At 45.1% G+C, this 16,369-nt stretch overlaps 1 protein-coding gene across 1 annotated transcript; it reads left to right on the forward strand.

Moving 5' to 3' along the window:
* The first annotated feature begins 8,231 nt into the window (after positions 1–8,231).
* LOC100277244 (uncharacterized) lies at positions 8,232–10,255 on the forward strand. The gene is made up of 2 exons (NM_001367320.1): positions 8,232–9,104; positions 9,831–10,255. The coding sequence occupies exons 1-2, from the start codon at positions 8,409–8,411 to the stop codon at positions 10,218–10,220; spliced, it is 1,086 nt and encodes a 361-aa protein (NP_001354249.1). The 5' UTR covers positions 8,232–8,408; the 3' UTR covers positions 10,221–10,255.
* Positions 10,256–16,369: the final 6,114 nt, after the last annotated feature.

The raw sequence follows: 16,369 nt of genomic DNA on the forward strand, positions 1-16,369 counted from the left end.
TTTCTCTTATGTACATATATTGCAATTTTGGGTGCTCACTGTTGGTAATTATATAACATGTTTTATGATGTTTGTTATGTTTACTTACACAGCTTTTGCACATTGAAATTTTTTATGTAGTTGTATTACCTGGATCACCTGCATGCAGCCGCTGTCCCTCAAAATAAGTTAGGTACACCTCGCATAAAATTCTTTGATAAGAATATCATAAAAGCTTTGACTAAAGCCGACAAGAGGAAGGTACGCCATGGGGCTGAACCTTTCGGATATTATGAAGTAAGTTATTCATATTTAACCAAGTGTATTTTATGATAAATTTTATGTCAAATATATGTGCTTTGTTTTGAGTACCATTGTTTGCATTACAAACTCATGGTCCATTTCAACTTTCACTTTAATTTTATATTTTAGTTTTGAAGCTCGACCGAGACATGCTATTCAGTTGTACCTAAGCTCGATCGCCAATCCGAGGCAAGTTTTTGTTGTATTATATACATATATTTTTAAGATTTATGGAACAAATGGGATAGGAATGTGGTGATGGATTCTTATTATTTTTGCTGAACAACCAGTCGAAGTGCAGGACCAACATATTTGATGCACCGCGCCCTGCCCCTAATCCTCGACCCACCTTTAACATCCAACTTCCATCGATCAAGGAGATGATGTCAAGTAAGATCAACGAGCTCCCACCTCGTCATCGATCTAAATTCACAGAGAAACTTGCTGCATATGACTTGGAGGTTGACAAGGCATGCTTAGCCATAAAAGACAGCATTGACAAAATTATTGAGAAGCAATATGAAATAGCAGACAAGTTTATAGAGCTGATCGACGAGGTACTACGTGCCGAGTCTTATACTTTAGAAAACGAGACAGATGAGCCACAACAATTGAGGAATTCGGCTGATTCAGTAGGTCGGTCATATGATCATATCTTTTCATACATTCAGAACCTTACACAGACTACATGTGTATAGGGTTTTTTATATGTATAGTAAACAACATTTTGTTATTTTTAATATATGTAGCAACATTTGATCTATAATCAAGTTTTGACGTACATTATTTTCAATATACTTTTGTATAAGGACACACTGTGCATGCCACCCAACCCACACCGGATCTGTCATCCCAAGCATCGCAGCTTGAGACCCAGCTGGGTGGTACTCAGTTTGAAGAAATTCATGAAAGACTTGTCCTGATGAAGCGGACGTTGATATAGGAAATGAGGTAATATATCCAACCCCATGATCTTTTTTACTCATCATACGTACATTGTTTGCATATTCCTTTTTAGCTGGATACGAACCACACTATTTTGCCAACAGGATTTCTGTTTTGATGTTCAAAACAACATGTTGAGGAACACAGATATCACACCTCAAACCACACTAGCTTGCACCCGTTTGCCGAAATTTGACGTGACACCGCAAAAAATGTTTGTTTAGCAGTCCTTGTCTCATATACCTTTGTGTAGAGAGGTGAAATGGCAACAGATGAAATGGAACACAATGACAGTGGACCAGTTTTTGATCAGACCCCAACGCCTCATGTCAGTTTAATAACATACATCTTCTATAATGCACTTTATGCCATTAAACTAATTATTCTAATGTTCAAACACTTATAACCAGGTTGCATCTCAGGATGATACACTGAAAGGGACAACACTGTCTGGAACTGATCCACTCCTTACAGAGCTTGATTGCGTTCGTTCTCTGTGGGATTTACTCTGTTCCAAGGACATTGACCAAAGCAGGTACACGTTACACAAATTACGAAGACCGTACTTATTAGTTTGTTTCATGTATGCAATATGAATATATAACTATATTCTTCATACAGGGTTGTCATAGATTACGGTGAATACAATGGAAACTGTATCGATATTTATGAATCTTTCGCTGAGGGGAAGTGTCTTGAGAATGTCTTCATGCAGTGCTTCATTGAGTGTTTTCGTGATGATTCAAAAAATCATCGTCGAACTGTGACTTCTAATAGATTAGTACTTGATGTCAATGTCGGGGTAGGTTCTTCTTCACAGTTATTGTAATTATTCACATAATATACTTACACACTCTCTATGTTTGTTTCTAGGCTCTGCTAAATTTTGAAGAGCAGAAACGTCATAGTAAGAATCCTCAGCCGTTTGATCAAAATGTGTTATAGAATTGCTTACATAACACACTGCCTTCGTTGGTAAATCTAGATAAATGCAAGTCGGTAAGCCTCAGTAACCTTTTGTTCACATGTTCATTAGTATATTAACTGTACCTTTTACTCATCATGGAATTGTAACAGCAACATGTAATTTATTTACATTTTTTCATCAACAGATATTGGTACCTATGCTCAGTAGAGGACATTGGACACTGTATGCAATCAACCTATAGCATCGGTGTATACACATTTTAGATTCGAATCCGTATGGTATAGAACTCGGTGGCACCACATGGGAGGACTACCATTATGACCCAATCTATTTAGGTGGAAGGAAATTCCCATGGGCTAGGGTTATAATGAGTAGGTTGAGCAAAGCGTTACAATATGTTTGCCCCAATGCATCATTCCCCAAATTTGGTAACTTTCCAATGGATATGCCATCAGATTGCCCAACAATGAGAACAGGGTCAAACGACTATGGCTTTTATGTAATGAATTACATGAAGCATTATGATCACAATGTAGGTGTCATCACTTCTTACACTCAACCAGTAAGTGATTATGCTAAATATTTTATCTTCCGGTTGCCATCCGTGTACATGTTAGCTATATACGTGTATAATAAGTGCTATGCTTGTATTGCAGGACAATTCTCGAGACTTACGTGCTCATGCCCTATATCATCTCACATTCCATCGCATGAACAAGGCGCTGCCACTTCCAATAGAGATCCAGAGATTTATGTTTGGGCGCAAATAGTTAACTATGTGTCAGAACTAAGTAATGGTGCGGGCCATGTATCATACTGTGGTATTTTGGTCATGCTTGTTAGTTAACAATGTTAGGAAGCTTCCTTTACATGTGATGTTAAGAACAGTTGTTATGCTACCTTGTCCTGGGTTGTTACGCAGGTACTTTTGTGAACATGAGTTGGTCGGATACTTCTGGTTAGTCTGCGACTATGCGTTTATGTCTTGTGAACAGCATATGTTTTAACGTTAGTGGGCTTAAATATGATCTTTTATATGTTATGAAGTTCTTCTTTTTTGTTAATTGCCTACATTATTCATGCATACCACATTTCTTAATATTATGACCAATTCATTTAAGGTTATACTTTTGGTTAATATGTCTATAAACTTATCGGTATCCCGATCATTTTTATACTCTTTGTTATTCTGTTATTCACGATTCATATTGCTCATTCATCGCATTTATGGTCATATAGTTTATGTATTATACGATTATCATACAGGTTATATACGATGTTTTTTAGTATCAATTATGCAACATTAGTAAAGAATATATGCTACATTTAATAGATTTCAACAACCAAATGTATATAAATCATTTGTGACACATGCAATGTTTATTGCAAAAAAAGAATTATTCGTATCACATACAACATACTAATCACTGCCTGACTCACTGTTATCGAAATCAATTGCGTGTTTTTTTGATGTTGTTGTCTCATTCCAATGAGGAGCGTTACTTCCACCCTTGTTCCTAGATCCAGAAGGTCGTCCTCTCTTACGTCCAGCAAGGCTAGCCAACTGTAATCTATTCTCCTCCAATGACAAACATGTCCTACTGTTGTGACCATCAACAATTCCACACTTTTGGCATTTCCTGTTCATTTTCTTTGTACCTTTTGCTCCCAATTTAATAACCTTTTGTTCACTCCCCTTTATTGTTCTTCCTTTGGGTTTTGAGTTATTTGGTCTTGCTAAGCTTATCCCATCGACTGCAAAATCCAGTTTCTGTAATTCAAAAGTATATATTTTCAACACATAATATTATGCAGTCCCACATTCAGTATAATACCATTATTACCTTTCTGGCATGATCATTTTGTCCATGGTCACCACTCTCATTCATATCCGCGTGATCCTGCAAATTAACCTGTACCCGCCATCATATTTTTAAGCTCAATCATAAGCCAATAACACAAATCAATAAATCATTTGTATGTACAACCGCAAATCAATATAGTTGTTAAAGTTATTACCTCTTCAAATGAATGTATCGGTATAGGTATTTGAACATTGTCCAATCCCACTTGAAGTACATTAGATACGTCTTGAATTTTCTGAAAAATTGGTTCAAAGCTCAGTATACATCAGTTACAAATAAACATACACAACAATATAATTAAAACCTTGTTATTCCTTTCACCCAATTCACCATCTCTTTCGATGTCTCTATTGTCTTCATCATCGTCCTGAAATTTTATTGTTTTATATCTCATCAATGTATTATGATGAATAATATGTTAACAATATATACATTAAAACATCACATACCTGTATACCATCTCCCCCGCTAGTTCCACAAGTCTCCTCAACGTCTATATCTGTCTCCAAACGTGAAAGTACCTCGAGAAGCTCATCCATTACTGCTAGGGCTCTATCATTACCTACCTTTGATAAACTAGCATGATGCACTACTTTCATTGTTTTTTTAGCAACATCTTCTGTCTATATGATTTTGTTTCTCCATCCTTTCCCTTCAAATTCCTATCATCTCTTGAAAACGGAACATCTTGCCTTACTGAGTTGGTGTATCTTTGTAAAATGTATTCCTTAGGTATCCGTTCTATTTGAAGATGCATAAACGCGCGTAGTACATGTACACAGAATAGCCCTATAAAAACAATAACGATCATAAAAATTATTTTATATGTTTATAATATAAAGGTATATAATTACTATTTCGTACTCCATACCTGTATGTTCCCAATGTTTGCATTCACACGTATACTTTCCTGTCTCTTCATCAGCTGTCACTTTGAATTGGTGTTGTCCCCCACACAATTTTATTCAATCTTGTTGTATGTTGCACTACCCAGTCATTTGCACCCCCTTCTTAATCATGCATTATCTTGAATGTAGTTGCATATTTCAAAGACTCTTGGAATTTATTCATCACAGCCCTTGTGTATGCTCTTGCAACCCTTATCTCAAACATATATAGCGTGTTTGTTTCCTTTTGACCCTGTGTCGTATATAATTCAAATTAGATGACACTTATATTAAGGTATAAATATACTTCATAACAATTTGTCCTCACCATGCATCCCACTGCTTCTTTTGACTCTTTCATCTTTCTACTGTTTAGAAGCTTCATCATTTGCTTGGCGAATTGATGAAGCGGAGTGTTTGCATCGACATGTGCACTTTTCACAAGCTTGTTCATGCTTTCGCTACGCTGTGTAGACAACATTAGCCCATAATAATGATTCTTGAAAAAGGCAGGCACCCAATCCTTACGTATTCCATACATCTTGTTGAGAGTAATGTTATCGTGCAGATGGAAATCTTCAAGTAGCATTGACCATGCAGTCTCAAACTCCAACTCGATCAAAGGATGATGTGTTATAGATTGGAACTTTGTCTTAAAGTCCATTTCCTCAAACCTTGCATACAACTCGTTTAGAAAAGGCGTATAACTATTTTGCACATGCCATAAACACAACCGATGTATTATGTGTGGGAAAACCCTCTCAAGTGCTATTGGCATTGCAGGATCTTGATCTGCAATCATAGATGTCAAAGTTGTATGAATCTTATTCCATGTTAGAAAGAAAATAAAATCAAATTTAAGACATATTTTATGTATATACATTTCCTTCGTTATTATCAGTCGTACCTGTCAGCATCACTCGTGGCCCTTCGGTTCCCATGCATGTTTTGAAGGCGTTGAATACCCATTCAAATGTATCAACAGTTTCATCCCCCAATAATGCGAAAGCAAATATGGTGCACTGGAGGTGGTGATTCGAACCAACAAACATACCTAGTGGTTTTTCATACAGATTAGTCTTATGTGTTGTGTCAAATGTAACTGCATCACCAAAATCCATGTAGTCCCCTTGCTGGCTTGCATGTGACCAAAATATGCTCAAAATCTTTCCTTCTTTATCCAATTGGAAGTCAGAGAAAAATTGTGGATTATCCTTTTTGCATGATGCAAAAAAAGATAGTAGCTTTGCCTTATCATTTGCATTTCTCTCTCGTTGCTTTGCCTTTTTCCTGAAATTATTGTCAATATTTAGAATTGGGCGAAACCAACATTTATGCAAATTTCAATTTTGAAATAGAATCTAAAACTATTATAAACTTACAGGTTATACATGGCATGTGCTATTACAGGCACACTCTCAGGACCACCGTGCATTTTTGAAACATAATCCATAATACAATGTTGCGGGATTTGACTCTCCTGCATTGAACTTATGAACTCCATGTATTCATGATCATGCGTCTTGTTGCATTGTAATTGATTCTTTTCAGTATCCTTCTTAAAAAAATCATGATTATGATCCAAGTGCAACAGATCAATACACACTGATATAACTGTCTCTTTGGCGTCATCATAAATTTTTTAAGTTTCATACCGGCCTTGCATTGTGTCCGCTTCGAGCTGGTATTACGTACCTTTGGGTTTGATATTCCTCTTACTGCACTCTTTCCTTCCATCGAGCAATTTAGGGGATGAAATTTAGGGGACGTTGCTAGAGACAACCTTAGAGGTACTTGTTGGAGCTAGTCTGACCCTCGCAAATGAGAAGTTAAGGGCCCTTTGGAATTACAGACGAATTACACACGAAAAAAACCCATAGAAAAACATTAAAAATTCCTGCATTACACAGGGGCCTTGCAGGCTGGAAGCGCGAATGTGTGATGCGTCAAACTGCCACTGTGGGGGCCTTCATCTTTCGAAAGTCCTAAAAAAATACATTTAAATGTTGGTTGCCTATGTGTCAATAAGTGGCGCAGGAGCTTTAGCGGCAAAACAACTTCGGAGCAAGGCTAGGAGAAAGACGAAGATGATAGCTTCGTCATAACAATACAAGGAGACGAAGATAGAAGATCAACGAAGCCGCAAGGTGTCATCCAGAATGCTAAAGGCAGAAGACAATATTGCCTCACATCATTTGTGAACCATATATACTAGTTTTACAGGCATATTTGTAATTTCATACCAAACTATATGTTCTCCTATAAATAGATGAACAGTGCCCTACATAAAGTACCTTTTGGAGAGCGATAATTCCTCCTCTGAAGCACCTTCGCTCTAGCTTACATCAAGAAGCCGACGAAGGTACGATTGTAAATATGTTATGTATGGAGGAGGAAATAAATGGTGAAGTAACATGTTTAACTTCTTCATATCCTTCGTATATTCACCTCTATACTTTCGTGTGATTCCTTCTATCAAGCTTTAACCTTCGCCTTCGAAGTGGTTATCCAAAAGGGATAACTAGACGAAGGTTAATTACCCTTCTAACATTGTGTTGCCTTATTTTTAATCGTCTATAACAATTGAGAACGAGTGACAAACAGCCGCTGCGATAGTGGGTGGAGTAGGCAGTGGTGCCAAATCAACCTCCATGGGTGTGGTTGCCGATGACTTCGTGTCTCCCATCAACATTGATGGTGACGGGAGCGCGATGGGGAGACCGCATTCAACCACCGTTTTCCATTCGTGGATCACGCAAAAGTGCACGTTGTGCACTCGAATATGGCGTGCAGGGATGGCGTTCACCGGTGGGATCGTTGCATCTTGCCCAGCGACGTACGCCTCCAACAGCGCATCATCGACGATATGAAAAACTTCACGCGTACGACGGATGCGAAGAGAAACAGTTTGCTCTATACATTTCTCGTTGATCTTGAGGCCGGTGTCTCCGTTCTTATCAAAAACAACGAGCGTTCTTCTTCTTCTCCCTCTGTTCCCACGAGCATGTGCTGATAACGTGTTGTAATCAGTGGAAAACGAGATTAGGGAGAATAATAGCAATTAGTTCTTTATTGCAGGGTCCTGTTTATATACATGTGAATGAGTGCAATGCTAAAGGGTGTGTCCCTTGGCAGGCACTGGATTGATTACACAAAATATCACATTTTTCTAACAGCGTGTACGATGTTGAATGCAAGGGAAAAAACATGATGTGAATTCTCAAAGAAACTGAAAGCTGGAACGAACTTTGCATAAGGCTGCGGCTGGTTTGCCGTGCGGGAGGCCGTTATAAGAACCACGCCACCACCGTGGCCATCATACGCGCTCTCATCTCTGGCTGGCTCAGAAAACAGCCGCCAAGCGCACACACCACTCTCTCATCATGACCTCCATATAGGCCCCCTACATTCTTTGATCAGTGATCACTCTCGCTGGGTCTCACCCCCTCCCGCAGACGGCCAAACAGAACCCACGCGTGCGCGCGCGCCCACGAGCGAGCGATGCCTCCCCTCCGCCGCGCGCGCTCCATCCTGCTCCTCCTCCACTACGTGGCCGCCTCCCACCTCCTGCTGCGCGCCGCCGCGGCCACATTGCCGGACCCCGCGCCGCTCGACCCGGCACTGGTCGCGACCCCGGTGCAGCCCGCCGCCGCCGTTCCGGGGGGCACGATCCCGGCGTTCCCCGCGCAGTCGGACTCGCTGGCGGGTTCCTCGTCCACGTGCCCGCTCGCCCCTTCCCCGGCGCTCCTCCCGGCCGTGCGGGCCTCCTGCGCCGCCGCCGCGGCGCTGCCGCCGAGGCTGCGCTGCTGCCCCGCGCTGGCCGCGTGGCTGTTCGCGGCCTACGCGCCCGCCGCGCTCGCGGAGCGGCCGCCCGCGAGGCCTCCGGCCGCGGCGGCGGCCGCCGTGGACATGCCGCTGCCGCCCGACGACTCCGAGGCGTGCGCGGGCGCCGCGGACCGCGCGCTTCGTGCGGCGGGGGCGACGCTGCCCCGCCCCACCGGCGGCAATAACGGGACGTGCGACGTGGCGTTCTGCTACTGCGGGGTCAGGCTGAGGCGGCTGACGTGCGGACCCCCGCCGGCAGCCGAGGGCGGGCTGTGGGCGCCGGCTGACGACGCGGCGGCGAGGAGGCTGGAGAGGGACTGCGCGCAGCCGGGCGTCCCCGGCTGCTCCAAATGCCTTCTTGCTCTGACCATGGTGAGATCGGATAGCTGACCTGATCACCTGGAACTCGTTCAATGATCCGTTCATTTCCATTTCGAGCTCAGATCGTCTGTCAGGACTCAGGGTTCTCCATCGTCTTGCATTGCAGCTAAGCTTTTGATCTAGCAATGCGGTGTTGGGTGTAGGACACACTAGGAAATAATGCTTCACTGATCATCACCAGCACCAGACACTTCTACTACCGCACTGCGCACTGTCAATATTCTATTGCCTGCCTGACATGCTTTCGAGACGACATGGCGTCGAACGCAAGCATTTGGACGGTTCAACACCGCACCCCACGGGGCTACAGTATGCAGTGTCTCGGTCTACAAGCTCGGTGTTGCCTAGTAGATCTATAGTTGTTGTTAGCATGATTGGGTGTGTGGCTGCGTGAGTGAGTGATCGAGTGGCCACCTCATCCCGGACCTGTTGGGTAGGGCCTGGCGTCCGGAGAATGATTTTGCCTGAACATGCATGCCTCCACTACCCCCCTCTGCGCACTTCGATTGCCTGAGCATTTGGCCCCAGAGACCAACTCCATTCCTTGTTTTTCTCTTCCTTTTCCCTCGAGGATCTCGATGTCATTAGAAGAAGCATATGCTTTAGTATTACCGTCTCACATCAGTGACGAACTCGACGTCTACACGTATCATTTTCAAGTCCGTTTTTGGATTGGTGTTAAAACCTCACATGCAAGTATCTTGACATCCATGGCAGATAAAGAACACTAGTCCCGGCGGTGGCGCCGCCGCGGAGGCAGCGAGCAAGGAGAAGCAGGCCGCCGTCCGGTCGGGCGAGAGTGACCGGGACTGCGAGCTCATGGGGCTCATGTGGCTGCTGCAGCGCAACGCCACGCGCTACGGAGCGACGGCCACGGCCGTCATCCAGGCGCTGATGGCCGTGGACGAGGCGTCCGCCGCGGGTGTCGCGGTGGCGGCAGACGCGGGGCCGGCCGCGGCGTGCTCGCTGCCCGTGGACGACATGCCCCTCCCGGCCGAATACGCGCAGGTCGGCGGGGCCAGCGACGCGCCTCGCGGCGTCTGCTGCTTCTTCTGCCTGCTCGTGCTGTTCTCCGTTCTAAGCTTCCGCTCCGTGTACTCGCTGTAGCAATTTTGTGGTTCAATTGAAGTTCGTTATATGCTCCGGCCACTGTGTTTTGCTCATGGAAAATTATCTGATTATGTCCTGCACGCATGGGATGAGCACGTGTCACCGCATCGATCACCTTGTGAGTTGTGAGGCATGCATGCGGCCGTTGCCATCTGTTCCATGGACACTGGTTCTTCACTGGAGATCCAGCATGTATCCCTCTTTTTAGTTTTTACCCGGTGGGCGGTGGCTCTATCCATCTTTGTTTTGCGAGCGAACCTCTTCAAAGAAGGCAGGCATGTAGGTCCAAAAGTTCACCTAAAAATAAATAATTGATCGGATTTTATAGGGAAAAATGAATCCAAAAAACTAACAGCAGTATAATTTATTAAAGGAAAACCAACGAAAACCTCTAGCAAGACACACCGGTTGACTATCCAGGCGTACCACACTAAGGGCATGTTTCGTCAATTGCCTAAGCTTCTCATAATTTATCTAACATTTTCTATCTAAAGTTAGTTCTTTAATTTAATCGACTAAGCTTAAATAAGTTGTTGCAGAGTTAGTCGAGATCACCTGTTGGTAGCTTAAAAGATGAAATACACAGCGTGTAATGGCTGCAGAGCTTATTGCCGTATAGACCAATAATTTTTTACTCTTCATGATACATATGTGTAACGAATATGGACAGAGACCTATTAATAACTAGTTAGGTGCCCGTATGTTGCTACGGTTTTATATATTACATCTCTAAAAAGAAGGTTAAGCAGGTTGTTGAAGTTCAGCTAGGAATTTATAGTGACCAATTTTATGTATAGAAACTATAGAATGAATCTGAAAAGGAAGGGTTCAGATAGAACACATCCATGGTTGTTCCATTCTAAAACGGCAAAAAAAAAACTGCAACCTCTCCTTCAAAATCTAGGATGCTATACTGGACTGCAGCCTTCCTAACTGGCTGCCTTCGGATTTGCTCATCTCAAACCACCACTCTGCCTGCATTATGAGAGGAGTCAAGTACAAGAGTTTTCAAAACGCATTGATCTAGAGAACCAACTATTTAAACAGTGAACAATAAATATGGACCAGCCTACTCCTACTCTACCACATAGGTACGATTTTGTTTTTCAAAAACTACGACCATTTTTAATATACCCATATGGTAATTGTTATGTTTTGCAAACACAAATCAAACCATGTTCAGAAAAATAAAGCGTGGAAACCTCAAGTCATGTAATAAGAACAGATATCTTGTTACAAGCTTCACCAATTTGCGCTAGTTATTTTTAGTTGGCATCTATGTATCATGTGGTATGTGTCGGTGTTTTGGGTCCGACCGCACACCCGGGGTTGCCCCTCAAGATGTTTTTAGGAGTAGGACGGTGTCGACAACTGTAGCAAAATGGTTCGTGCCGATCGCACGAGGGACAATGGACAAGATTTGCAGGTTCGGGCCGCTTAGAAGTGCGTAACACCCTACGTCCTGGTGAGTATATGAGCGTGGTTACAAGAGGACTCTCTGGATTGAGGGCGCAGAGAGTTTACGTGGGTGGCTAAGTAAAATAGGGTCGATCGATCTGAAGGGGTGCCCCCTAGGCCTTATATACTCGACCGTGGGGCAGTACATGTGGATATGATAACAACAAGTAGCTAAAAGATAGTGAACCTCCTGAGTTTATCCCTACGTAACCCTCGCCAACTTATCCTCGCATGGCTCCGTTGCATGGGGGCTTCAGCGCGGGAAAGTCGGGTCTCTGTTGCGATTTATTCGCTCGACGTTGTGGGCCGTCCGGGTTTGCACCAATCCGGTCTCATGTCTTCTCTTCTTCGTTGGTTGTCTTTCCCCAGGCCCACGAAAGAATGACCTTACGAACTATTGGGCCCTTGGGCCTTTCGTGAGGCCTTTTACTTCTTTAGTGGACCCAGGGGATATCTATTCCCCATAAGCCCCCGATCTTTGGGTTGATTTAGAGGTAATCAACTTAAAGATCCAAGGTCCAAAAAATAACTTCCTGCTGTCTTCTCTTGCTCCGATCACTCGTTCGACCAAAGTTTAGCTTTGTGCTTGCGCCTTAGAGGTCGGCATTTTGAATTGTAGGATTCTGGACTTCATTGGGTGCACCGGAGGTGCACCCAATGGGTGTAGCCCCCGACCTTTGAGTAGATTTTAGAAGATAATCTACTCGAAGGTCTTCCCCAAAGATTATCTCCATTCGCGCTCTTGCATCTCGGTTGAGGATTGGTCTTTTCAATCTTGTCCCACGCCTTAGAGGTCGGCACTATATTGGTTTAGAATGATAATCCATGGGGTGCACCGAAGGTGCACCCAATGGGTGTAGCCCCCGACCTTCAAATGGATTTTTTAAGGATAATCCGTTCGAAGGTCTTCCTTTTGCTTGTAAAAGTTGGCATGAAGCTATTCGCATTATGCTTTGGAGGTCAGCATTATGTCATCCGGATTTTGCTGCCGAGGTCAGCATATATTTTGTCTCTGGCAGCCGAGTTTGCAATCCATCCGTATCTTGCTAGGTAATGCAATTTATTTGCTTCTGCGACTTGATTGGACGTTTGATGGACGTTCTCTGTCTAGTCCTCACATCGCTTCTGTCGGCCATCTCTTGTACTTTGCTGGCTATATTTAGCCTTCCTCTTATCCTTACTGATGTCTCATTTTTGTCTTGAAGTATTTTACTGCGCGCCCTGCACGGATGTGACCGTTTTGAAAAATATACTGATAATTCCTGGGCGTCCCCCCCCAATGGGTGTGGGCAGGGGACGGCTTGGTACACTGAGTGTTTTAGCCGGCTGCTTCTGAGTAGTAATGTGATGGGACGGCTAGTGTAATCATATCCTTTGCGCTGTTGACTGGAGCCCCAATGGGTGTGGTGCTGCATGAAACGGCGTACGCCGTCTGACGTGTCTTCAGATGGGTGGGAGTGCTTATTGAATGCTTTGCGACTGTTCAGTGACCGCGGTTGGAAGTGAGCGGTTGCCTTTCCCCTTTATAAATAACGCCTTTGCTTCTCTGGTTTTTTCACATCTCTTCACTGTTATTTACTGCCTTCTTCTCCTCCCTTCTGTTTGCTTCCACCATGGGCAAGGGCACCAAGCGCAAGCGCGAACCGACTCCTCCGTCGGATGATTTCGGTGACTCGGAATACTCGGAGGAGGAGTTCTCCTCCGAGTCCGAGGGATCTCCGGCTCCCGTCTCTCCCCCGGCGTCGTCTGATGATTCAGACGACTCCCAGGGGATTGCCGCGGAGGTCTGGACGTACATCCGGGCCGTCGAGCGCTCTGGGCTCGAGGGCTCGGATGAGTCGGAGTTCTCCTCGGAAGAGGAGGACTCGGACGACGACGAGGGGGAGGATGACGACGACGACGACGACGACGGCGATGGCGACGGCAGTGGCGGTGGCAGCGGCGGCGGCGAGGTGAGCAAGGGCGGCACCAAGGGCGGCAGCAGCGTGGGCAGCACCGGAGGCGGCGGCAGCAAAGGCGGCACCAGGGGCGGCGGCGGTGGTAGCAGCAGCAAGGCCAGTGGCTAAACGCCACTGGTCTTTAGATATTAGTGTAGTTAGAATAATGTAGTAGTAATGTAGAGTAGTATAGTGTAGTTTAGTAGTAGTAGTAATGTAGAGTAGAAGTAGGGAAGCACCAACTCGCGAAGAGTTGGTTTGTAAACTTATTAACTTCCCCTTAATGAAGAACTGTTGTTGGCCCCATCTCGATGATTCGCTTTCTCTGATTGTTGAACTGGTTCTTTTGATATAGTAGATGAATAACTTGCGCATCACATTGACGCTTCCAGAAGTAGCTGCCGAGTAATATTGTAGTCGGTATCGGCATTTTAGAAGCAACGCCGAGCGATTGAAGGTTGACATCAGCGTTTTAGAAGTAACACCGAGCAATCGAACACGAGATCGGCGTTTTAGAGGCCAAGCCAAGTGACTGAAGGTCGGTGTCGGCATTTTAGAAGCAACGCCGAGCGATTGAAGGTTGACATCAGCGTTTTAGAAGTAACACCGAGCAATCGAACACGAGATCGGCGTTTTAGAGGCCACGCCGAGTGACTGAAGGTCGGTGTCGGCATTTTAGAAGTAATGTCGAGCGATAGAATGCAAGTTCAGCGTTTTGGAGGCAACGCCGAGTGATTGGAGGTCGGCGTCGGCGTTTTAGAAGTAACGTCGAGCGATTGAACACGAGGTCGGCGTGTTAGAAACCGCGCCAAGTGATTGAAGGTCAGCATCGGCGTTTTAGAAGTAATGTCGAGCGATAGAATACAGGGTCAGCGTTTTAGAGGCAACGCTGAGTGATTTGAAGGTCGGCGTCGGCATTTTAGAAGTAATGCCGAGCGGTTGAATACGGGGTCAGCGTCTTAGAGGCAACGCCGAGTGGTCTGAAGGTCTGCGTCGGCATTTTAGAAGTAATGCCGAGCGATTGAATACGAAGTCAGCGTCCTAGAGTCAACGCTGAGTACTAGCCAGCCGCGCGGGTTATTTTGAGGATAATATCCGAGTGATGAGGTGGCACGCCGACTTTTTCGGAAATAACTGCCAGATGTCCATGTGGCATGCTGAGGTTTCGGAAATAACCGCCGGGTGATGACTGGGCACTTTTTGAAGCGGTATCTGACTCAAGAATATCCCATAAGAGTTGCGCTTTTAGCCGCCTTTGCTTTCCGTGCCCTAGTTCTTGCATTTCCGCATCTGAATCTTCTCTGCCACTCGTCTCCTACTCTGTTCGCCAGTGAGAAGCAAGATGGCGCCCAAGAGGAAAACTGCGAACTCGTCTGTTGTAGTGATCCCCGCAATCGACCCCAACAGTCAGTTACCCTTCGCAGGTAACCATATGTCTGTTATTTCCGAAGCTGAGCTTCTCCGTCTTGTCTCCATCGGGGTTCTTCCTCCGCGGGAACTCTGTTCTTGGCGGATTTGCCACGGGACTACTGTCCCAACCGAAGATACCCACGAGTCAGTAGTTTACGCTCCTTTCCTTCTCCGCGGCCTCGGCCTTCCCATCTCTCCTTTTTTCCGTGGCCTCCTTGATTTTTATCACATCAACTTGACTCATTTGAACCCTAATTCCATTCTCCAAATCTCCATTTTTGTTCACCTATGCGAAGCCTACCTCGGTGTGCTGCCGCATTTCGGTTTATGGAAGTATCTGTATCACTGCCGTCCTGGGATGGCCGGGGGGCAACATCAGCTGGTCGGAGGTGCCAGTTTGGAGATGCGCCGTGGGCGGAAGACCGAGTATCTCGAGATTCCCCTCAAAGATAGCATTAAAGGTTGGCGTCTGGAGTGGTTTATAGTTGATAATTATGGAAATTCTCTCCCCTCCCGGTCAGGAAGACAGCCAGACGTTCGTACTCCGAGTTGGACTGAGTCTCCCACGGATCAGGAAGTGGCCGAGGCAGGCGTGTTGCTTACTGAAGTCGGATTACTGAAAGAGAGAGGTCTAACTGCTGAAGCTGTGGTAACAGATTTTGTTTTCAAGAACATTCAGCCGCTGAAAGACAGGGCCTATCCGGCATATCTGTATCGAGGGCTGGCCGACTCAACCCGGGTTACCAATAGGAGAATTCCTTCTGTTGACTTGGTAAGCCGACTTGAGATGATCCTCAGGGGTAAAGTTTCAAATGTTGGTGCTCCAGTTGCATACTCGGCTTGGAACCTACCTCCTCCCAAAGCTTTCACCCTTTTTGTGTCCAATCCGCCCGTGACTGATAGCAATTTGGGTCTTAGAGTGCGACCCTCTGCTGAAGAAGTCTGTACTTTGGTTGCTTCGCTCGGGGAGATTCCTGATGATGAATGGCAGGTTTATTTCGAAGTGCCCCTGAACCCTAGTGTTGCAGACATAAATGACATGCTTGATCTGTTAGCTGAGGATTCATCTGATGCTGCTCCTGATGGTACGTTGGCAGTGGTGTCCCTTCTAGAGGTTGATACAACTTTGGATGTCCCGAAGCCTGTCAGTACTCGCCCAAGGCGCCTTAGCCGAACTAGTCAGCCTGAGCCTTCTGCTGATGAGCAAAAGAAGAAGAGAAGACGCCTCCGGCGAGTATCCAGCTTTGACGAGGACGCCAGTACCTTAGCTCCTGCTGCTGAAGAAATGACTGCAACTGGCCTTGCTGACATTGATCCCAATGGGTGTGCTCCACCTGCTGC

Source organism: Zea mays, chromosome 4 (assembly GCF_902167145.1).
Source record: "Zea mays cultivar B73 chromosome 4, Zm-B73-REFERENCE-NAM-5.0, whole genome shotgun sequence".
Lineage (NCBI taxonomy): Eukaryota > Viridiplantae > Streptophyta > Magnoliopsida > Poales > Poaceae > Zea > Zea mays.

Bases quoted from the DNA above. Each gene is read 5' to 3' on its own strand.
- LOC100277244 (NM_001367320.1), top strand. From the start codon at position 8,409: ATGCCTCCCCTCCGCCGCGCGCGCTCCATCCTGCTCCTCCTCCACTAC. The intron at 9,105-9,830 runs GTGAGATCGGAT...CATCCATGGCAG, and splicing joins GCCTTCTTGCTCTGACCATG to ATAAAGAACACTAGTCCCGG.